General features: G+C 43.7%; 1 protein-coding gene across 1 annotated transcript in view; it reads right to left on the bottom strand.

Annotated features, from left to right (window-relative positions):
- LOC126195521 (meprin A subunit beta-like) overlaps positions 1 to 22,894 on the bottom strand; it is a 79,593-nt gene extending 56,699 nt beyond the window's left edge. Inside the window, exons 1-2 of the mRNA XM_049934148.1 lie at positions 22,550 to 22,894; positions 1,294 to 1,369 (exon numbers count right to left, since the gene is read on the bottom strand). Coding sequence (XP_049790105.1) covers positions 1,294 to 1,369; positions 22,550 to 22,894 — 421 coding nt within the window. The remainder of the gene's footprint in view (positions 1 to 1,293; positions 1,370 to 22,549) is intronic.
- Positions 22,895 to 25,093: the final 2,199 nt, after the last annotated feature.

Below are 25,093 nucleotides of genomic sequence, written 5' to 3'. Positions count from 1 at the left end.
GACGTGCTTTATTCAAACTAGGTCCGCAGTACTATATACAATGTTGAAAGTATTTCTTCATGTATTCGCTGTAGCTAACGGCATTTCATACGTCATTTTTCGCTCTGTTTGTATTTATTTTACGATCAATCATGCTTCTTGATAGTTTACTAATGCTTGAGACGCAAAAGTGTAACTACTATTCACAATATAAGTAAAACAAACGTTAAGCTTACCGCGTATTTGATTTTATCAGATGGTCGGCTTTCTTGCTTGAAGTTTTTGATCATACTGAGCCACAATTTTTTGAAGGGGATCATTAAAGGAAACTGATTCCTCAACCTTATCTTTCTCCCAATCGTAAACTGTTATCAGAGTCAGAGTTTCTCTTCTGTTTTTATCGTTGTTGTTATAATTATTTCATTTTTGTATTCATAATTTCTGGTTTATGAATGCTGCTACGTCTTTATTTGGTCTTTTTCTCTTCTGTTTTTATCGTTGTTGTTATAATTATTTCATTTATGTATTCATAATTTCTGGTTTATGAATGCTGCTATGTCTTTATTTGATCTTTCTTTCAGTTGTACCTCCGTACACCATTATATATCTTCCAACATATTTGCTAACTTTCTGCTTCATCTCCATTTCGGAGACAGTAGCAATATCTGTCTGTTGTGAGAATATTTTCGCTATTTTTTCTTCTTCGTAACCAGTTCCTCTCGCTTTCCATATAACTAATCTGAAGTTTCCAGACAGACATCTTCTCTTGTCCTTTTCTCTAGCCTGAGTCATCGTAGAGAATCCATTCTGTTTTCTGAGACAAATTTGGGAACTGGGAGTATTTGGATTGCTCCTGAATGGGTTACCAACAAAGAATGGGTAAGACTGATGATCGGACTGCCACCTTCAAGCTTACCAGTCAAAGCTCTGTATTTCATTAAATGAATATTGGTGCAGCACTTCTTTTGTGCTACGATCTTACAGTTATTTCGCTGATATTCGGTCGTCTGAGTATCATTAGCTCGGCAGGGAACAAGACGGGCAGTTGACTTTGACATTAGACTGACAGGGGCTTTGTATTCGCGTTATCACTCCATAAGATAAGTATGAAGATTAAACATGAACTATCTTACTTCGGATAACAGATCGTTAAGTAGATTAAGGAAGAACCAGAGAGACTGGTATTATAAACAAATATAGTTGTAGAGACATAATGGAGGATGCATTGCAAGCACTTAAAACGAAAAATGGTGATAAGTATGATGAGTGAAGAGAGAAGGGAAGAATCAAGAGTAAGGACAGAGACTGACATACCGATTTGCTCGTCCGTTTTGTAGACAATCGCACCGTGAGGCCAGAGCAGTGCTGGGTCAGTGACGGCGTTCTTCACCTGAAACACAATACGGACAGATCTCGAAGGACGGTCAAAAATAGCCAGTATGACTACAGTCAAAACCACAAATTTTCACTGGCTTTTCCTTCTATGGCATTAACGACAGTTATTTAGGCTCGACTTTTCTGTGAGGAGAATGAACTTTCCATTATCTCCGCTTATGGAATAGATAGCGTGAAAGGAATAACACAAAGTGGCGTAGAAGTAGCGTGTTTATCATTGGCAAAACCGTTATAGTGACAGATGTTGCACAGTTAAATTCACTGTGCCTTCTTCACTCTGCTACATTTTTCAAACACAGAAACGAATTATTTTTTTTTGAATGTCGGAACAACATATCGATTTCTCTGCTTGGATTGTAATTTTTTTTCACGAGATTCGGACACACTAACAAAACATAATGGGCAAGTTGTCTGTTGGCCTAGTTCAACATATCATGGGAAGTTGGTGAACATTTGCTGCCAAAACTGGTCTGCTCTCACCACAGAGCCACTGCGAATGATTATACTGTCTGACAGATGCTGTCAAATCATCGGACCTTCTCTCTCTTTTCTGATTGTGATTATTATTGTCCCCAGAATCTTTCACGGTGACATTCTTCAACAAAATCTCCTCGGTTACAAACAGTGTCTCTTCGAATAAACACACGAGCTTCCTATGTCGGTCTCCGCCATCGTCATCAGGAGCTAAAATCGCTGACTGCTGGGGTTGACACGCTGTTCTGCCTTTCTGTCTTTGCAGTAATAGCAGCGTCTGGAATCCCTCAGAGAGCGCCGAAGTGATGCATGCGCGGAAGGAAAGTTGAGCAGGTCGTAGCAGTTCTGTCCCGCTGTAGGACCGAGTGACCTCAGGTGACGCTAGGGGGCGGAGCCACGTTTGAAACTGGCGTTCGTGCCTCCCTACAAGCGTCAAACGTCCGTCTTTGCTTTCGCTGGATGTCCAACGAGCGACGACTAGCGAGACAGGAAGTGTGCTGAAGAGACATGGACTGAGAGCAGAGTTACGGCCCGCTGCCAAGACACGACATGTGCCACACCCCAAGTTTCTGGCGTGCATTCTGTCCCTTGTCAGTGTGGTAGCATTTCCATAGGACAAACTACTCGCACTGTTGCTGAGAGTTGTGCAGAGTACTCACGACATATTAAGCAAAGGGGACTTGAGAAGTTGGTGTTGGCTGAACATTGACTAGGAAACGGGCACAAAACACGATTGGAAAAGACGAGAGTTTTGGTTCAAACGTCACCATACAGAGACTCTGTTATTAAAAGCGGACGAAATTAGAACAGGCAGCAACGATTTGAACAGGACCTGGGGTTCACCCTGAGTGTGACACGGGACTTTACATACGGAGTGAAAGGAAGCTTTTAGGAAGGGGGCAGTGGCAGTTTCAAACGTGGAGCGGGCTCCTCGTGCCACCTGACGTCACTCGGTCCCTCGTCAGGCGCATGAGAAATACGGGCCCCCGCAACGAACTTGCGACGTCACACTAATCGCCTTGTTCGCCGTACTTCGCTAACGTTGGCGCCGTGCAGAGCCCATGGGAAATCAATATGTCAATGAAAAGGTACCCACCAAAGATCTTAATTTTGTATTGTGCTATCGAGAGCTTGGATGCATTTTAACGCGTTGTTAAGGATTATTAAATTTGCGCTAAATAGTTACTTCTGGCTATAGACGACCGCTGGCACTCGTACGACCTGTGTGTCACGTGCTGTGACGTAAGCGCTGCGGCCTGTGTCTCTCTTGGGCCTAGGTCTCAAGATGTAACACCATTGCTATGAGTTCACCAACTTGCCTTCCGCGAATGCTTCACTTCGCCCCTCTCTGGAAGGTTTCAGAGTCAGCTATTGCATATGTATAAAAAGAACACTATTTATGTAAATGCAATAGACCCGGCAGTCAGTGACTTTAACTCCTGAAGATGATGGTAGAGACCGCAGTCGGAATCTTAAGTGTTTTATTTGATTTGAATACATAAAAGGAACATAATAAAAGGTTTATTATAAATTCACAAGTTCCGCCACGAGGCCATATAACTGGGGAAATTTAATTATACCAGACATATTTTCATTCATGGCACCAACGAACTAGCTACGATTAGCAAATTTCGTCGAAGTATCCAAACGAAAAACCAAAAAATAAACTTTCAAACCATTGACAACGAGAAGAACTAACCAAAACCGAAAACAAATCAGAGCCAATGACTAACGACTTTAAAATAACTCTCCGACAAGGCAACAACGACTTGAAAATAACTCCCTGACACGGCAACAAAAACAACAGCACCAAGTCCAATGTCGCACTAATATAATTTACAAACAGTTTAGAAACATGAACATCTCACAAAGTGCGACAACGCTTACTCCAACACGCTCTCTGCAAACGCAATACATTTCAAACACGCCGGGCCTCAATGACGTCACACTTCACGAATCAAAGTCGACGGATGGTTATCCAAGCTTTCTATTGACCCCTAAATTAAGAAGGAAAGCCATCTGAAAATCAATATGAAGAGAAAAGAAGACACGAAAGACCTTTGTTATGTAGGAAGCCGTATCAGCTGAGACGAGGAAGTCAAAAGTAGTCGTAAAAAAAAAAAAAAAAAAAAAAAAAAAAAAAAAAAAAAAAAAAGGTTCAAATGGCTCTGAGCACTATAGGGCTTAACAGCTATGGTCATCAGTCCCCTAGAACTTAGAACTACCTAAACCTAACTAACCTAAGGACATCACACAACACCCAGTCATCACGAGGCAGAGAAAATCCCTGACCACGCCGGGAATCGAACCCGGGAACCCGGGCGTGGGAAGCGAAAACGCTACCGCACGACCACGAGCTGCGGACCGTCAAAAGTAGTAGACTGGTAATAAAGAGGATAGCTTTCATCAGCACTGAAATAAACTCAGACTTAGTACTAATGACTGAGGTCGAAGGATCTGAAATTGTACAATTTGTGTACGTCACGCTGCGGAAGCTATTGAGTGCAACGCAAAACTTAAAGAGGAAAGAAGCAACATTGAGCAATGTGAGGTCATAGCAGAACGGGTCGTTAGTCATCGCGTTTAATCTAGAGGGAACAATTACTATTCTAACAGCTGAAATCATTTTTGTCCTTTGTATTTAACCACGAATGGGTGAAGAAGTAGTGTTGCTGATAATCTGACTGGGTATAATTGTTCTGGTGTAAATCAATGATCCCTCCGAGTGGTCTCATAGTGTGAACGCATTTGAAACTGTTGATGGATAGCCGCTTGTCGAAAGGAGACGTCATGTTTCACGCTGGCCAACGTTGTTTTCAAGAGGAGTACGCAGAATTATGACAACAACCTCCCTTATATTCGATGACATTACACTGCACAGACTCTCATTACAGTCGCCCATATGTGACAGATAAACTTCTGATACACCACACTAAACAAAGATGAGGGTATCAATTAAAAGAGTGTGTAGGAAGTCCGTGATCATGTTGTGGCAATTCATTTGTAAAAAATCCGTCTTGATCACTCAGGTTGTTACCAATCTTCAGATCATAAAAAATATTATAAGTATCAACGTCAATATCTATACGCCTAGATACCTAGGTGTATAGATATTGCCATTGATACTCGTCTACATCCACAGAGATACTTCTCAAGCCACCGTACGGTGCGTGAAGGAGGATACCCTGCGCCACTACTAGTCATTTCCTTATCCTCTCCATTCGCAAATAGAGCGAGCCAAAAACGACTGTCTACGTGCCTCCATTCCGTATGAGCCCTAATTTCTCGTATCCTATCTTCGTGATCCTGACGCGTGGTGTATGTTCTCGGCAGTAGAATCGTGTGGCAGTCAGCTTCAAATGGCTTTTCCCTAAATTTTCTCAATAGTGTTTCTCGAAAAAGAGCTTCGCCTTCCCTCCAGGAATTCCCATTTGAGTTCCCGAAGCATCTCCGTAACACTTACGTGTTGTTCTAACCCAACGATAACAAGTCTAGTAGCTCGCCTCTGAATTGCTTTAATGTCTTCCTTCAATCGGACCTGGTACGGATCCCAAACACTCGAGCAGTACTCAAGAATAGGTCGAACCAGCATCCTATACGTGGTCTCCTTTACCAGTGAACCACTCTTTCCTAAAATTCTGCCAATTAACCGAAGTCGATCATTCGCCTTCCCTGCCACTGTTCTCACACGCTCGTTCCATTTCGTATCGCTCTGCAACGTAATCCCAGATATTTAAACGACTTGACAGTGTCAATCAGGACACTAGTAATACTGTATGCGAAAATGATCTGAAGGTGACTATAGCTGAAACGAGTAATGGTGAGTTGTACAAATTATATGGTCAAGACGGATCTTTACAAATAAAGATGAGAGCCTCTTCAGAAGTATTTCGACAAGTCTTAACAACATCTACTAATATGATCACAAAGTTCACACTCCGATTAACGAATAGATGCAAGTTACGGGAAGATGATAAAAATAATTGAACGAACAATGCACGAACTAAAAAGGAAAGTCTCTGGCTGATTAAAATTGTGTGTTGGACCGGGACTTGTACCTGGGAAATTTGCCTTTCGTGGGTAATTGCTCTACCGACTGAGCTATCCAAGCAGGGCCCACGCTCACAGCTCTACTTCCGCCAGTACCTCATCTCCTACCTCATCTGCTAGGAAGTTCCGAATCAGCGTACATTCCTCTGCAGAGTGAAAAATCATTCTGGTACTGAGAGGAGATGGGGAGAATTTAGTCTTGGAAAAACCATTTCCAAAAGGAGGAACAGTTTGGTAGCACAGGTGCTGAGGTATCCTGTCTAACAATGGAGAAAGTAGTAAAGGGAAAATTGGAACAGGGAGACGAAGTTTGCGTTACTGAAAACAACAGTTAGAGCCTATATTTATCTATAGAGACTGCGCAAACGTAACATGTGGCAGGATGATATACTGTTAGAATTTTTCATTGAGTTTTCATTGAGCAGATAGCTTAGATCGAGGTTTCCCCACTCCATCAAACTGCTGGGGAGATATAGCGCGTGACCCATTAATGATTACTACAACTGATCTCGCTCCTTTTCTCAGTGGGGGAATAGCATCACTCTGAAATGAAATGATTCTTCAAGAAAGATCTTTCATTCTACAGGGAAATGTGAGCAGTTTAAAAAGTTCCTGAAAGACTTCGTGACTCCTTTTCTTCCACGAGTGCTAGTCGAGCAAGCCATAGGAGAACTCTTGCAAAGTTTCTGGATTTATGAGAAAGATACTATCAAAACTAAAACAAACGAAAACAAGATTGTATCCCGAGTCCTGATACGCCACATAATTTTAGTCTGCCAAACTGTTTCAAAATAACACACCGCTGCATAGTGAAAGATTACTTCTGGAAGTACCCTCTAGGTTGTGGCTAAACCATTTCTTCGGAGGCATGCTTGTCCACTAGGCCTAATGTATGCAGGAGAGCTGGTGTGAAATTTGGGAAGTAGGAAAGAATTTCCAGCAGAATCTGGGGCTGTGAGAGTGCATCATGAGCTGTTCCCGGATAATCCAGCCGCTAAAAGTACGAGGTGCATTCAAGTTCTAAGGCCTCCGATTTTTTTTCTAATTAGCTACTCACCCGAAATCGATGAAACTGGCGTTACTTCTCGACGTAATCACCCTGCAGACGTACACATTTTTCACAACGCTGACGCCATGATTCCATGGCAGCGGCGAAGGCTTCTTTAGGAGTCTGTTTTGACCACTGGAAAATCGCTGAGGCAATGGCAGCACGGCTGGTGAATGTGCGGCCACGGAGAGTGTCTTTCATTGTTGGAAAAAGCCAAAAATCACTAGGAGCCAGGTCAGGTGAGGAGGAAGCATGAGGAATCACTTCAAAGTTGTTATCACGAAGAAACTGTTGCGTAACGTTAGCTCGATGTCCGGGTGCGTTGTCTTGGTGAAACAGCACACGCGCAGCCCTTCCCGAACGTTTTTGTTGCAGTGCAGGAAGGAATTTGTTCTTCAAAACATTTTCGTAGGATGCACCTGTTACCGTAGTGCCCTTTGGAACGCAATGGGTAAGGATTACACCCTCGCTGTCCCAGAACATGGACACCATCATTTTTTCAGCACTGGCGGGTACCCGAAATTTTTTTGGTGGCGGTGAATCTGTTTGCTTCCATTGAGCCCGACTGGCGCTTCGTTTCTGGATTGAAAAATGGCATCCACGTCTCATCCATTGTCACAACCCATGAAAAGAAAGTCCCATTCATGCTGTCGTTGCGCGTCATCATTGCTTAGCAACATGCCACAGGGGCAGCCATGTGGTCGTCCGTCAGCATTCGTGGCACCCACCTGGATGACACTTTTCGCATTTTCAGGTCGTCATGCAGGATTGTGTGCACAGAACCCACAGAAATGCCAAATCTGGAGTCGATCTGTTCAACAGTCATTCGGCGATCCCCCAAAACAATTCCCTCCACTTTCTCGATCATGTCGTCAGACCGGCTTGTGCGAGCCCGAGATTGTTTCAGTTTGGTGTCACACGATGTTCTGCCTTCATTAAACTGTCGCACCCACGAACACGCTTTTGACACATCCATAACTCCATCACCACATGTCTCCTTCAACTGTCGATGAATTTCAGTTGGTTTCACACCACGCAAATTCAGAAAACGAATGATTGCACGCTGTTCAAGTAAGCAAAACGTCGCTATTTTAAGTATTTAAAACAGTTCTCATTCTCGCCGCTGGCGGTAAAATTCCATCTGCCGTAGGGTGCTGCCATCTCTGGGACGTATTGACAATGAACGCGGTCTCATTTTAAAACAATGCGCATGTTTCTATCTCTTTCCAGCCCGGAGAAAAAAAAATTGGAGGCCTTAGAACTTGAATGCACCTCGTATTACCCGCGGAATTCTAGGCTGTAGTTTCTGAGTTCCAGTCCGGCAGACAGAGATTCTTGGTGGTTGACCGTTCACGTGTTGTCGAGCAGTGAACTGGCGAGTAATTTGTCGATTGTTGACCTCCTAGCTATCAGTGGTGACCAGTGACACAAGTTTTACTCAAATCGATATGTTCACTGTAGACCCTGTACGGTGACCCTTAAAAAGCCCAGAAAACACATGTCTTTTGAGTTGTAGTTATCCCGAGCACAGTTCTCATTATCTGATTGCAGTCAGACGCACAGGAAGCTCGCGTTTCGCTAATCATGTGTTACCCAGGCGACCTCTCACTTGGTCTTTTTCTTCTAACAGTTTCCACAGCAATCATCTTGATCAATCGCGGTATTACTCATTCAAATCCTTATTTTCAACTACTGTTCTTATCCTTCACTGTTTTCTCCATTATGGTATTAAATAATATAAAGTAAGATACCATCAAGTCACTGTGTTGGGCTGGCCGCTGGTGGCCGAGAGGTTCTGGCGCTACAGTCTGGAACCGCGCGACCACTACGGTCGCAGGTTCGAATCCTGCCTCGGGCATGGATGTGTTTGTTGTCCTTAGGTTAGGTTTAAGTAGTTCTAAGTTCTAGGGGACTTATGACCTTAGCAGTTGAGTCACATAGTGCTCAGAGCCATTTGAGCCACTGTGTTGGTTGCCAAACACCCTTAAGACTTTTTTTCAGCCACATGCTTGGTAAAGTCTTCTGTTGCATCGTCTGTTGGAATTTTTCTTTTTATAATTGTGAGTTAAATGACTGTGAGTGCGTGTTGTATATTGTTTTTCGATCCCACAAAAAATTATAACGTTCAGTTTGTCTATTGCCACTGAATGGGCCACATCTTCTTGTTAGATGCTTTAACATTATGTTGTGCACAGCAGTTGTGATTGCAGTATGAGTGGTATTTACTTAATCGTATGGCTAGGGCCCCCCGTCGGGCAGACCGTTCGCCGGGTGCCGGTTTTTCAATTTGACGCCTCTTCGGCGACCTGCAGTCGATGAGGGTGATAGGATGATGATGATGAGGACAGCACAACACCCAGTCCCTGGCAGAGAAAATTCCCCGACCCCGCCGGAAATCGGACCCGGGCCCAGAGGATTGACAATACGTTACGCTCACCATTCAGCTACCGGGGGCGGACTAATCATATGTTGTATCATGTATGGGATGTGAGAGCTCTTTTTATTATTCGTTAGTAAGTATCAGTTTACGATTAGTTTACCACATACGTTTTTGGATTTTGTGCGTTTTTACTTTCTATTGTTTCTCTATTTGACTTTGGTATAGTCCCTGGATGATGGTTTAAGACCTGTCGGAATAAACACAAAATTAAAAACCTCTTTGTTATGCATTTAGGACGATACATTTCTGCTGTTGACTGCAGACTAAAAAAAATGTACTTGTTTTGATTCTGAGGGCCTAAAAAAAGGATGCAAAGTGGGATACGCCACTGGTTGATAGGTGTCTCTTTTCCAAGTCATTACGGTCTCCAGCCACTGGAAGGAGTGCCATTTACAAGGTTTTATGTTGTCATTCCACACTGTGATCAGGTGATGGAATTCAGAATGATTGCACGGAATTTGTTGACCAGTAGATGAACATTGTCACTTGTAAAGAAAGACATCGTTCCACTAGGCAGTATTTTAAACTGGTACTTTGTTAAGCAGTACTATGTCGAGCGCGGCTCATTGTTAAGTGCATAACAGACGTGGCAAAATCACCATTGTCAAACAGAAACCGCATGTCGTGAGTAGCTCTGTATGGCACGCTATTACTCTTTGACGAATGTGAGTACCCACATCTGTTAAGCACTTTACAATGATCCGCGCTCGACGCTAGAACTGCTTAAAAATACAGTTTTAAAATACAGCATGGTGGAACAATGTCTTTCTTCAGATTTGCAATAAGTTCCTTTCGCACTGTATCGGACCACTTCCAAAAAAACTTTCCAGTCTCCATATTTGGAGCTCTCGTAGTGTACTTCTCTTACTTCAAAACTTAAAATTTATAGCTTTTTCTCTGTCTCAAGTCAATGTTCGAAGCAAACATATTTTATTTTTACTGAAAAAAAAACCTTTTTCATCTACGGCGTTCTTCGGCGTTCTTGTGCGATTTTGCATTGTAAACATAGGCAGCTCTTCTACTATACCCTTCTGTGGTTTTCATATTGTGTCTCGTTATTTGAGTTCCAGTTTTTCGTTTTGTGCCGTACGTAACTTGTTAACAGCACTTGGTACATTTAGCCAGGGTGGCCGAGCGGTTCTAGGCGCTACAGTCTCGAACCGCGCGACCGCTACGGTCGCAGGTTCGAATCGCCTCGGGCATGGATGTGTGTGATGTCCTTAGGTTAGTTAGGTTTAAGTAGTTCTAAGTTCTAGGGGACTGATGACCTCAGAAGTTAAGTCCCATAGTACTCAGAGCCATTTGAACCAATTTGAACTTGGTACATTTAACGTTTCGTTATTTTCAGCCGGGCGGATAATGGTATCTGCGGATGTCATGACAGACATAATTTTACTCGTAATTTTACCCAAGTTTTGATTTTGTTTCTAGCAGACGGATAGTTATTATAGAAAATTATTACAGACCAGCAATTTGTGTATTCTGCCTTCAGAGACGCAAAAAAGAAATGTCGAGGACCTTTACATGCATCGACGCAGATTTAGTGAGACGCCATTGCCACCGCCTACGCCCATGTCGTCCGTCTTTCGGAAGGCGACTCGTCCGCGGAAGAACACCAGTCGCGCGCCGGACTGCGTCGTTTCGCGGCAGCTTCCTCTACGGACCGACGGCCACATGAAGAATGGACTCTTTAGGGCCCGTTAATTGCGTGTTTATTTACCTGGCCGCCGGGGCCGGCGACCGAGCTTTTGCCTCGCACAGAGTTTTCGGGTCAGTGACAGACGACCGCGTATGTGTTTGTCTCTGCTCCCGGCCCCAGGAAAAATCCCTACAAACAGCGGCAAATCATTATGCAACGCACGTAGTCCACTGTCCATACAGACTTCCATTGAGTACGCACCTTTGAAATCGACTATGTGCGTGTATGTTGGCAGCTTACATAGACGAAAAAAAACACAGTCTTGTAGTCCGAGAGTAACGTTGGCGATCAGTGCATTACATGTCGGTGTTATTAACACTTTGTACCTTGAGAATTGCAACGAATGTTCTGCCTGTGAGTACAGTTAAGCCTAGATGGAAAAGTACCGAATTGGCAATTATTTTACGTTTCATTGACTGTTTATTTACTTGCCACACTGAAGAGCCAAAGGTACTGGTATACCTGCCTGATATCGTGTAGGGCCCCCGCGAGCAATCAGGAGTGCCGCAACATGACGTGGAATGGACTCGACACCATGGTTCCTGCAGGGCTCTCCACAAATCCGTAAGAGTACGAAGAGGTGGAGATCTTTTCTGAACAGCACGTTGCAAGGCATCCCAGGTATGCTCAATAATGTTCATGTCTGGGGAGCGCGGGGGCCAGCGGAAGTGTTTAAACCCAGAAGAGTGTTCCTGGAGCCACTCTGTAGCAATTCTGGACGTGTAGGGTGTCACATTGTCCTGCTGGAATTGCCCAAGTCCGTCGGAATGCACAATGGACATGAATGGATGCAGGTGATCAGACAGGATGCTTACGTACGTGTCACCTGCCAGAGTCAAATGTAGAAGTATCAGAGGCCCCACATCAATCCAGTCGCACATGCTTCACACAATTACAGAGCCACCACCAGTATGAACAGTCCCATGTTGACATGCAGGGTCCATGGATTCATGGGATTGTCTCCATACACGTGCACGTCCACCCGCTCAGTATAATTTGAAACGAGATTCATCCGACCAGGCAACATGATTCCAGTCATCAGCAGTCCAACGTCAGTGTTGACGCGCCCAGGCGAGGCGTAAAGCACTGTGTCGTGCAGTCATCGATGATGTTTCGCGATAATGTCGAATCATACTGAAGCTGTGTCTCGATTTAAAAAAAAAAGAGAATTTTTTGCTATGTCAAACTGTAGGTCCCTCTACAGCTGGATAAGTCAATTGTAAGCCGAGCAAGTTGGCGCAGCGGTTAGCACACTGGATTCGCACTCGGGAGGATGATGGTTCAAGTTTAGATTTAGGTTCTCCTATATGTTTCTAAATCGCTCCAGATAAATACTGGGATACTCTCTAATACCCGCGCCGTCGACGGGACGCTAACCTGTAATCTTCATTCCTTCTTTCTTTCCTTCAGTTCCAAGTTCAGAACTGGTAAAGCGATGTGATGTTGAAATCAAACTCGGGTTACTAATAACTTTACCATAAACAGTAATGAATGTTTCAGCTTAAATTCACGAAATGGTATATATATATATATATATATATATACACTCCTGGAAATGGAAAAAAGAACACATTGACACCGGTGTGTCAGACCCACCATACTTGCTCCGGACACTGCGAGAGGGCTGTACAAGCAATGATCACACGCACGGCACAGCGGACACACCAGGAACCGCGGTGTTGGCCGTCGAATGGCGCTAGCTGCGCAGCATTTGTGCACCGCCGCCGTCAGTGTCAGCCAGTTTGCCGTGGCATACGGAGCTCCATCGCAGTCTTTAACACTGGTAGCATGCCGCGACAGCGTGGACGTGAACCGTATGTGCAGTTGACGGATTTTGAGCGAGGGCGTATAGTGCGCATGCGGGAGGCCGGGTGGACGTACCGCCGAATTGCTCAACACGTGGGGCGTGAGGTCTCCACAGTACATCGATGTTGTCGTCAGTGGTCGGCGGAAGGTGCACGTGCCCGTCGACCTGGGACCGGACCGCAGCGACGCACGGATGCACGCCAAGACCGTAGGATCCTACGCAGTGCCGTAGGGGACCGCACCGCCACTTCCCAGCAAATTAGGGACACTGTTGCTCCTGGGGTATCGGCGAGGACCATTCAAAACCGTCTCCATGAAGCTGGTCTACGGTCCCGCACACCGTTAGGCCGTCTTCCGCTCACGCCCCAACATCGTGCAGCCCGCCTCCAGTGGTGTCGCGACAGGCGTGAATGGAGGGACGAATGGAGACGTGTCGTCTTCAGCGATGAGAGTCGCTTCTGCCTTGGTGCCAATGATGGTCGTATGCGTGTTTGGCGCCGTGCAGGTGAGCGCCACAATCAGGACTGCATACGACCGAGGCACACAGGGCCAACACCCGGCATCATGGTGTGGGGAGCGATCTCCTACACTGGCCGTACACCACTGGTGATCGTCGAGGGGACACTGAATAGTGCACGGTACATCCAAACCGTCATCGAACCCATCGTTCTACCATTCCTAGACCGGCAAGGGAACTTGCTGTTCCAACAGGACAATGCACGTCCGCATGTATCCCGTGCCACCCAACGTGCTCTAGAAGGTGTAAGTCAACTACCCTGGCCAGCAAGATCTCCGGATCTGTCACCCATTGAGCATGTTTGGGACTGGATGAAGCATCGTCTCACGCGGTCTGCACGTCCAGCACGAACGCTGGTCCAACTGAGGCTCCAGGTGGAAATGGCATGGCAAGCCGTTCCACAGGACTACATCCAGCATCTCTACGATCGTCTCCATGGGAGAATAGCAGCCTGCATTGCTGCGAAAGGTGGATATACACTGTACTAGTGCCGACATTGTGCATGCTCTGTTGCCTGTGTCTATGTGCCTGTGGTTCTGTCAGTGTGATCATGTGATGTATCTGACCCCAGGAATGTGTCAATAAAGTTTCCCCTTCCTGGGAGAATGAATTCACGGTGTTCTTATTTCAATTTCCAGGAGTGTATATATATATATATATCTTAAATTCACGAAATGGTATATATATATATATATATATATATATATATATATATATATATATATATATATATATAGAGAGAGAGAGAGAGAGAGAGAGAGAGAGACAGAGAGAGGGGGGGGGGGAGGAAAAGAGAGAGAGATTGAGCGAGACAGAGGATGTGTGTGTGTTCGTGGTAATATCACACTGTCAACGAAAGATTCGGACCTAGGATTTTCTATGTAACTCATAGCTTCTTTCGCTTTAGGCAGCAATTTACACACTGAAAATCGCCACGTTACACTGTCATTCTGAGTCGACGTTAAACTGTAGGTGCCGGAGCTGAGGCCGAGCGGTTCTAGGCGCTTCAGTTCGGAACCACGCTGCTGCTACGGTCGCAAGTTCGAATCCTGTCTCGGGCATGGATGTGTGTGATGTCCTTAGGTTAGTTAGGTTTAAGTAGTTCTAAGTCTATGGGACTGATGACCTCAAGTGTTAAGTCTCATAGTGCTCAGAGCCATTTGAACCATTTTGAAACTTTAGGTCACCCTACCGGTAGATGGGTAAGTCATTTGAAAGATAGATGGAAGGCAAAGCCGTACTATCTCCAGCAGGACAATGCGTAGTAAAGCATGGCAATGTTCATCTCGTCATGTTGCGCGACAGCACCTGTGTTGTAGATGCACGATGGTTTTTAGAACACTATACTCTTTTAGTGATCAGAACGTTTCTGTTTAATTCTACTATACCTGCGAAAAAGAAACAAACTTCATTTGTCGTGGGGGATTAGTGCGTGACTACTTTTCGACATCGAACTAAGCACACCAGATAAAAATAAAATAATCCACAGGAGAGATTACGCTAGTATAGAATGAAACCACCTCTAACCTCAATAATGGCCCGTAAGTGTTTCAGAAATGCAATATCCAGGTGAAGCCACTCACTGATAATTAGATCCCGTAGAACTACCAAAATGTGGAGATGTTGGTTACTAAGTTTAATCGGTTGTCCCTGACATTTTCTGTGGTATTGAGATTGATTGATTTTGCGGGACAGTCGACGTGCGATAATTTGCCTCAACCTACGTCAAACCAGGAATTTATGAACGCAGCCTTGTCATCTTGGAAGACGGGAGTTTTTACAGCATAATCATGAAGATATAGGAGAGGGGGCAACTCTTCATCACCACGGATCACATATTACAGAAGTGGATGTATGGATGTAGGTTCCACATGTTTTATTAAACCACTGGATCAATTGAACCAAACATATCACTCACTGTGGGGTTAAGGACCACTTACCTCTCAAAGGGGTGCGGGTGAGAAATTGATCGTAGCTCACGAAGCGCAAGAAGCAAGACTGTATTCATCTAGTATTTGAAGATGAGAGAACTTAGTGACTTGCAGCCATTTCACGTATAATCTCAAACCTTTAGAAGTCTTTTTCTCACTGACACCGTCCGCAAAATGATGAAAGGAAAAAATATTTTCGCTTCCTACATTTTCGCTGGTCATGCAGTAAAACTGCTGCATCATGCATGACGTTTTAATTTATTGCTTCTTTACTACTAACAATATTCAGAACACATTTCGAGGACAATAGCTACGTATATCATTGGATGTACCTTTAAAATTATATCATTATATGACATATGCACACATCAAAAAAAAGTTTTGCATCACCTCAGTTCCGAGAGTTCCGGAACCTGTACAGAAAATTGGGATAGAGATCAACATAAGCATCATTTCCGCCCTTTTTATTACTCATGAAAACCACACATTGCATGTTGTACCACAATACAGCGAAACCTTCAGAGGCGGTGGTCCAGACTGCTGTTCACACCGGTGATTCGGCGTAGATCCCTCAGAGTGATCGGTGGGTCACGTCGTCCATAAACAGCCCTTTTCAATCCATCCCAGGCATGTTCGATAGGGTTCACGTCTCGAGAACATGCTGGGCAGTCTAGTCAAGCGATGTCATTATCCTGAAGGAAGTCATTCACAAGACGTGCAAGACTGGGGCGCGAATTGTTGTCCATGAAGACAAATGCCTCGCCAATATGCTGCCGATGTGGTTGCACTATCGGTCGGACGATGGCATTCACGTATCGTACAGCCGTTACGCCGCCTTCCATGACCACCAGCGACGTACGTCTGTCCCCCAACAATGCCTCGCCAAAACAGCAGGGAACCTCCACCTTGCTGCACTCGCTGGACAGTGTGCCTAAGGCGTTCAGCCTGACCGGGTTGCCTCCAAACACGTCTCCGACGATTGTCTGCTTGAGGGCATATGCGTCACTCATGGGTGAAGAGAACGTGATGCAAATCCTGAGCGGTCCATTCGATATGTTGTTGGGCCCACCTGTACTGCGCTGCATGGTGCCGTGGTTGCAAAGATGGATCTCGCCATGGACGTCGGGAGTGAAGTTGCGCGTCATGCAGCCTATTGCGCTCAGTTTGAGTCGTAACACGACGATCTGTTGCTGCACGAAAAGCATTATTCAATGTGGTGGCGTTGCTGTCAGGGTTCCTCTCAGCCACAATCCGTAGATAACGGTCGTCCACTGCAGTAGTAGCCCTTGGGCGGCCTGAGCGAGGCATGTCATCGATAGTTCCTGTCTCTCTGTATCTCCTCCATGTCCGAACAACATCGCTTTGGTTCACTCCGAGACGCCTTCCCTTGTTGAGAGCCCTTCCTGGCACAAAGTAACAATACGGGCGCGATCGCACCGCGGTATTGACCGTCTAGGCAACACGAGCCGTGTACCTCCTTCCTGGTGGAATGACTGGAACTGATCACCAGTCGGACCCCATCCGTCTAATAGGCGCTGCTCATGCATGGTTGTTTACATCTTTGGGCGGGTTTAGTGACATATCTGAACAGTCAAAGGGACTGTGTTTGTGATACAATATCCACAGTCAACGTCTGTCTTCAGGAGTTCTGGGAACCGGGGTGATGTAGAACTTTTTTTAATGTGTGTAGTTCAGGAGATATGATGGCATAAAATTGCGTTGCATGAAAATGAAACTACAGGACGGAATTCGTCAGAGATACAGGTGAAATATGCGTACAACTATCTGCGAAATATGTTAAATGTATGCGAAATATACGTGCCATGTGCGAAAGCAGCCAAAACTGCGGATAAAAAGCACTTTCAGAACCTCTGGATCAGTTTCAACCAATCTTGGTACACATGTTATTTACTGTCTGAAAAGAAATATTGTAGAGGTAAAATGCAATAACGTCTTTTGGGGTGGAGGTAATAACATGGTGATATGGAGGGAACGGGGGTGAGGAGGTGATGGACAGAGAGGGGGGGAGGATGAGTGGACGCAGATAGGGGGAGACGCACAGAGAGAGGGGGAGGATGAAATGTACAAGAGAAAGGGAAGAGGAGATGGAGAGAGAGGGGAAGGGGGAGATGAACAGAGGGAAGGGAAAAGGACAGAAAAATGGACGAGGTAATGGGGAGATGACGCGATGGACAGAAAGAGGAGAAGAGGAACAGAGAGAGGTGGGAGCAGGAGATGAACAGAGAGGTGGAAGAGGAGCAGATGAACGAAGAGGGGCGACAGGAAGAGATGGTCCTGGAGTAGGGGAGGACAAGATTGAGGAGGCAGGAGCAGATGGACAGAGAGGGGGAGAAGGAGACAGATAGGGGGCGAAGGAGCAGGTGAACAGAGGGAGGAAGAGCAGATGGACAGAGAAAGGGGGAGGAGCAAATGAACAGAGCAGGGCAGACGTAGATAGAGAATGGAAGTGGAGGAGATGAAAAGAGAGGATGGGGCAGGGGGGGGGGGGAGGAGAAACCAACAGAGAGACAGGGAAGAAGGGGATAAACTAATAGAGCCGGCCGGAGTGGCCGTGCGGTTCTAGGCGCTACTGTCTGGAACCGCGTGACCGCTACGGTCGCAGGTTCCAATCATGCCTCGGGCATGGATGTGAGTGATGTCCTTAGGTTAGTTAGGTTTAAGTAGTTCTAAGTTCTAGGGGACTGATGACCACAGCAGTTAAGTCCCATAGTGCTCAGAGCCATTTGAACCATTTTTTTAAACTAATAGAATACTGGAATAAATGTATACCAGGCAGAGCCAGATACTCAGCTAGGGTTAAGTGCAGTACTGTTCGCATTCACTGTAAACCCGAGTCATGGTACGAGAAACATCCTCAAAACACACACACACAGAACCATCTCCAGCTTGGAGTACACACTCTATACACCACAGATTAAACGCCTCATGGATGCCTCAGTGCACTCGATTCCTTGCATCATCTGCAAAGAAGCAAAATCGCAACTCGTCGGGCCACACTACAATCTTCCAGTCAGCTGAGAGCAAGGAACTATCGCGAAGTACCCGACTCCAGATGTCCATTACATGCAGTTTCCTTCACAATGTTCGCTCGGAAACTGGTTAAGATGGGCGTGCATTACGTTAACCTGTACCAGCAAAATTCCTGTTGGGTTTGAAACAGACAGTCTGTTATGATAACTATAGGACACGTTTTAACCACTTCAACTCTCGAGTTCTTCATAAGTTGGCGGATTACAAGATCTGCGTAGTAACCTTTTCAACTATATTTTCTTCTTCTTTAGCGTTGTTACATCCCCCGTGCTTCACATGGGCGAGGGCCAGGCTGTCAGAGATACAAATATCTCGTCTTCTCTACAGTTAAAAAAGTGAAGCACCGACATTTGTTTTTAAAATTATTGGTTCAAATGGTTCTGAGCACTATGGGACTCAACATCTGTGGTCATAAGTCCCCTAGAACTTAGAACTACTCAAACCTAACTAACCTAAGGACATACAGTACAGGATTTGCAGTACATTAAAGCTAAAATTAAGAAACAGCAACTGTTGAGAGCTAACTTTAACTATTCTCATGTACTCTGTTATTTTATCACTTCTGATGTTGCGGTTATGTTGCACTCTCCTTCTAACACCGATAAATATTTTCCTTTCCGAGTGCGTTTCAACATTCAATAATTTCTGATTGACGAATCACATTCATATGCTGTGATACAGAGCGTTGATCGTTGCGAATGTCACAAGAGGCTTTTATATTGGTGACATAGTGGGACTTCAGGGAATACTCAGTAAAGTTTCCAGTTTTCGACGAGTCGTAGCAGCTCCTGCGTTCATTCGTTTGTAGTGTTGATTCGCAGTTCATAACTCTGAATTTTCTAATTTCTGCTCATCTTCTGCTTTGAAAGTCATTAGCAACTGTTAGATCTATAGTAAAATGGCGTTTGTTATAAAGTCCGTCTGACCCTTTGGTCGCAGGCTAGAATCCTGCCTCGGGCATAGATGTGTGTGATGTCCTTAGGTTAGTTAGGTTTAAGTAGTTCTAAGTTCTAGGGGACTGATGACCTCAGAAGTTAAGTCCCATAGTGCTCAGAGCCATTTGAACCATTTGACCCTTTTGTTTCGTTAGTGTCTCACATTATCAAGAATCAGTAATTTGCTGTGTCTGGTATCGAACTGTTCAACAATCAAAGTCATCTGCTAATGAAAGTTTGCTTCGCACGTCATATTTTGCACCAGAGGTAAACAGTAAAAGGAATTCATCTACGTTTTATTTCCAACAGAGGATTTCTCAGAGGCAACGGATTTCTCTGAAGCAGTGAACCTCTTCTGCGTAATACTTGTTGCAAGCGATCTCTGTATTAGCAAATCGAAAAGGGTTGCAGAACACCTCCGTCATTAAAAATAAATTTTCTCACGATATCCGGAAATGAAGTTCTAGCTGTTGAAACGACAGAGAAATGTCTTAATCGACCTTTTCTTGAAAGCTCTTGTTGTTTTTTGTTATTTACAGAAATGTTAGCAATTCGTTATCAGTTACGTTGCAGTGTTCCACGCAACGTGTAGAGATCTCAACAAAAAGATTTTCCTACTCAAAAAGAATTCAAACTCTCATTGAAAATTTTTCTTTCATCGGAATATGTAAGATTTTCTCTTAACAGTTGTCGTTTACCACGGGACACCGTTGGCTAGATCGAAGATAGAGAACTTGATGCACAGTATCATTGCATGTTGATCTGCTGTATGTTCCATGACTATTCTACTTTATGGAAGGTAGAATATACTATTGAATCACAAAGACAACAGCAAGTCACATTTTATAGCTTCCTGCTTACTGGCAGATACGTTTCGACAACATATACTCTCATTACTATCCAGAAATGTTGTTATTTTCTCACCGGAGATGATTTTGACTTTAAAACCCGGGAAAAATTTTCAAAAAGGCGCCCGTCTTTTCGAGTGTTTGTCATTTCAACGTTTTCAGTGTTTTGGGACACTCTAATTTGAGCTGGACAAACTTTTGCCCACACTTTAAAAACTTCATTTCTTTTCAACCTCACATAAATTTCATACATGGTCAGTGATTCATTGCAGATGACAGAGAGGCTTGTGAGTAATCTCTTGTGTAAACGAGCTTCAGTTTCCAAGATCCTGCGAAGGAACCGAATCCTAACAACGACGTAATCTATGTCAACGCTCCTCGCTTTTCTCACTAATTATGCTCCCACGTATTTGTGTGCATCTACATGAGTAATCATAAACTGTTGCAGTTCTGTCATTAATGAAGTGGCAAAGTTTACATTTCTCTTGATTCAAAAAGTAGTATCCGCTTAATGCGTAGATTTGGCTGGACATTTTTCCTTATTATTTTTATAGTTAGATAGCACAGATAAACGCATCAGTTCTATAAACTGGTTAACAAGAAGAGACGTCGTCTGGTGAAGGAGATACAACAATCTATATTGTTTCTTAAAAATAAAAAAAAATTTAATTTACTAACTACCCGTTTCGGTGATTAACAAGCATCTTAATATCTACGAAAATACACAGAACATTTCCCTTCAGTTAATGTGAACTTACCAATCTTAAAAAACATACATTATTTAAAAGGTATTAAAGCATAAAGAATCAATATCTTTGCACAATGTTGGCCACAAAACTATCGTTACTAAATGTAACGTGGATCTGCGGAAATATGTGGAAAACAGTCTTTAAAACATACATTATTTAAAAAGCATTAAAACTTAAAAACAGTAAGAAATGTACCATGCTTACTGAAGAATCGGTACCTGAGTACATTGTTGGCTATAACACCATCGTTACGGGAAGTAACTCAGATCTAAAGAAATGAGCGGAAAATTCCGTTTCAGTTAATGTGTAACCCTAGCAGTCTTTAAAAATATACGAATAAGTTATTTGTAAAAGTATAAATATAAAATTAATAAGAAAACGTACCAAATCTACTATGGAATCTAAGTATAAGGGTTGACGGTATCATCCTCTGTTTGTCCATGTCCAGTGCGCCCTGATTCGTTAGTAAGTATAGTAGATTTTTAACTATTTGTACGTTTTAGATTGTTAAGTGTTCACATCAACTGAAAGACAGTTTTCAGTTTTCTTTCTTTTTTCTTTTTTTTTTTTTTTACATAGATCTAAGCTACAATTAGTGACGATGGTGTTGTGGGCAACATTGGGCAAAGACACTGATTCTTTAGTAAGCATGGTACACTTTTTGCCATTTTTATGGTTCAATAATTTTTAAACAGAGATTGTTCAGTTCACTTTAACTACAAAGACATTTTTATGTTTGTTTTGATCTGAAGATGGTTGTTAATCAGCAGATCCCAGTAACTAGTGAATTGTAATTTTTTTAAATTTTAATCAGTACCATTAGGAATTTTTGACAAATTGGTTAATGAAGACAGTTAATCTGGAGTTAAACATGTGTGCGAGTATATTTTGTACCCACTATAATCAGAGTGTTTTGGTTTATGTTGCCAATTCCTTGATTGTACAGATATATACTTCGCAGATATACAACAATTTGATTTCTACGGAATGTGCCTGATGATGAAGCTACCGGAATAAATGAACATCAAATACTGCTGTTTGGATTTAATGTCAAACTAAAGTGAGTAAACAGTTATCCTATGCACCAACTGGACAACGGATTAAAACCCTGTGACTAAACGTGATTGAAACCAGAAACCTTGCTCTTCACGAATAATGCGTGAAAGTTAGGTACTGGCGTGAAGCTGTGAAGGTAAGTCGTGGGTTCTGCTTGGATAACTCAGTCGGTAAAAGCATTGCCTGAGAAAGAAAAGATTCCGGATTCGGGTTCCAGCCTGGCACACTGTATTAATCTGACGGTAAGTTTCAAAACAGCACACACTCGGCTGCAGAAAGAAAGATTCATCCTGGAAACAGACCCCTGACTGTGTCTTAACCACTTCTCAGCAGTATAGTTTCTTTCAGGAGAGCTGGTCTCACTGGGTATGCAGGAGGACTTCTGTGAAGTTTTGAAGGTAGGAGACGGGTGCTGGCTAAAGTATGGCTGTGATGTCTAGTCGGGAGACGTGCATTGTCCGGCAATGTAAGTTCCCAGGTTCGAGTCTCAACCCGACACATAGTTTCAATCTGCCAAAACAGTGCGCACTCCACTGCCGAATGAATAATTCGTCCGTATCCTCTGACTTACCTCCGGTTTCAGGAGGATGTCTCCCTCGTAGAACCCATTGTTGTAGAGTCCGGCATCAGTTCCGTTGGATGGAGGGTTGTACTGCTCCTCGGCGTCGTCTTCCTCTGGAAACGGGTCCGGAGCCACCAGTTTATCGTGCACTATTGTCCAGTGGCTGCCGCCATCGCCGCTCTCCAATCCTCTGGCGAGGTTCCCATCAAGCTCCGCCTCTTCCGCCCGCAGTGCGCCGTCTGTGACGTCACCGTGCCACCTGGTGGACCTGGGAAGGGGCCCTGGTGCGGCGTCTCGCAGTTGCAGCAGCACCAGCAGTAGCGGCGGAAGCAGTCTGCTGGCAGGTGCCTCCATGGTCGTAGGACTCGGACAAGTGCGCAGCCGGTGACGCTGTCCGGCGCTCTTATACGTCTACATGTGGGCCACCGGCGCCTCTTGCGCAAACCTCCGCCGGCCACCACTCATTTGTGAATCGGGTGAAGTGGCGGCGTTCCGAAGCGCCGCTAGCGGCAACTGCGGGGATCCTCCGAGCCACTTTGTCTTCGGTGCTTGCCACAAGATTGGCAATCGGACGGGAATTGTCGAAATAGTTGGCGCGTTCGCAGAGTTTCCAACTGGGGATCTGGTTTCAAAAATCGAGGAGTACGAAACATGCCGAAATGACTATTTGTAAGAAGCAATTAACATCACCAGCGTGGCTGTCTGCGGAGTGCGACGTGTGAACTTGGCATACTTGACGTAACTGAAAAGTTTCCGGATGGGTGCCACAGGAAGAGAGCCGTAAGTGACTAAGAAAGGATCGAACTCGTTTCTTATTAATGGGGGGGGGGGGGGGGGGGGGCTATTGGTTGGCCATTGCAAGTTCCTTCGGAGTGCGGAGATTAATTTGCACGTAAACTGACGAGCTTCTTTATAAGATATGTGCGTCAGAGATTGTAAATTTTATATTAAGACAAAATACGAGAGGTAGTCATAAAGTTTTAGCTACCAACTCGAAAAAAATTAAATTTATATAATTAATTTTTTGTTTGTTTTACGTAATTAATTTTTTCTTTGTTTGCTAAAGGATTTCAACGTGTACGAGGATTTTAGACATGGACCTGTAAGTATATAAAAAAATTTAATACTTTATTTTTTTTGAGGTGATAATTAAAAATGTATGACTGGCTCCCGCAGCAGTCTTGTGTTTATCAGGTCTCTTTCATCCTACTGTCGATCAGATCGGAAGATGAATAGAAATTCGGAACTTGTACTGTCTGAAACAAATCAATTTTCTAGTGAAGACTGCTAAATAAATCATATAGGCACCAAACAGTAGCGCTTGAGAAGCGTGTAAGATGGCAACGTCCGAGAGATTTTCTTTTCTCACATTAAGCTGTTCAGTTTTGTTTTTTTGCATATTCTATAGATCACGCCAGTAGGTTGATAAATTTTCTCTTTGAAAACATTGTTATATGCTAGGACGTTTACATTATGGCATATTTTCTGTTTTTAAAAAATCTCAATCTGCAACAATTATACATCTAATTCAATACCATACTTATTATTTATCCATAAATTCGTCAATGGAGTAGGAGATGTAAAACAAAGATCCTTTTAATTTTTTAAGATATTTGTCATCACCAAACCCTTTTCATTCACAAGGCTGCTTGCCAAATATTTTAATGGCTACATACTTTCCTCCTTTTTGTGCAGGACCAAGAATAGGAGTGATCCCAGAACTGAAGCCCGTGGAACACTACTAGTAATTCGTGGTGACAGGCGAATGAGCTGTTTAATATGCCTCTTTATTTGCAATCATTTACGTCAAAAACAATAAACTTTAATAAGTTTCTCCGAAAGAGTGTTGTGATTTGTATCAATGATTTGTGATACAGTGTTTTAATCAGGAGTAGACAAGTTTACAGGATACACGAGACATGACATGTACACAGTAACAATGTATTTAAGCCAGTAAACCTAAGAACTCTCACTCTCTCTCTTTTTCGTGCGCGCACTCACACACACACACACACACACACACACACACACACACATACACACACACACACAGAGCAAACATAATGGGTAAACATTTTTGGACAACATATACGAAAGCTAGCTTGCATAGATAAATATAATAAAAATGTTGTTCTGCACATAAACTATGAAAAGACAGTTACCAACAAATAAAAATATAAGGTTTATTCGAATCAGCAGCAAGTCAAGGCCGCAACAATGAGCCCGCTTTTCAGCGTTTCCCACCAACAAAGCCAAATTACTTTATTTTATTTAGCGAGTCATTGCCAGACTTAAATTGATAGTCGTGTTACAGAAATGCAATGATGAGACTGATTTCTCTTAAGTCGATTCTTTGAATGTTGTTAAACTCGTGAATCCCTATGTCTGTACCAGTGAACTTGGATTAGTATCAGATAAAGCTTGTGATTCGTGATATTACAGGCACTATTTGAGTGGTTCAGCCCACATGTGAATCATCTAAAATAATTCAGCATCGCATCCTCATACACTGATTACCACTAATGCCTGAAAAATGCTGCCATTCACAAGCAG

The sequence above is a fragment of the Schistocerca nitens genome, chromosome 7 (genome assembly GCF_023898315.1).
Source record: "Schistocerca nitens isolate TAMUIC-IGC-003100 chromosome 7, iqSchNite1.1, whole genome shotgun sequence".
In the NCBI taxonomy this organism is placed as follows: domain Eukaryota; kingdom Metazoa; phylum Arthropoda; class Insecta; order Orthoptera; family Acrididae; genus Schistocerca; species Schistocerca nitens.
Note: the sequence above shows the minus strand (reverse complement) of the source record. Positions and strands in the feature narration are given on the sequence as shown.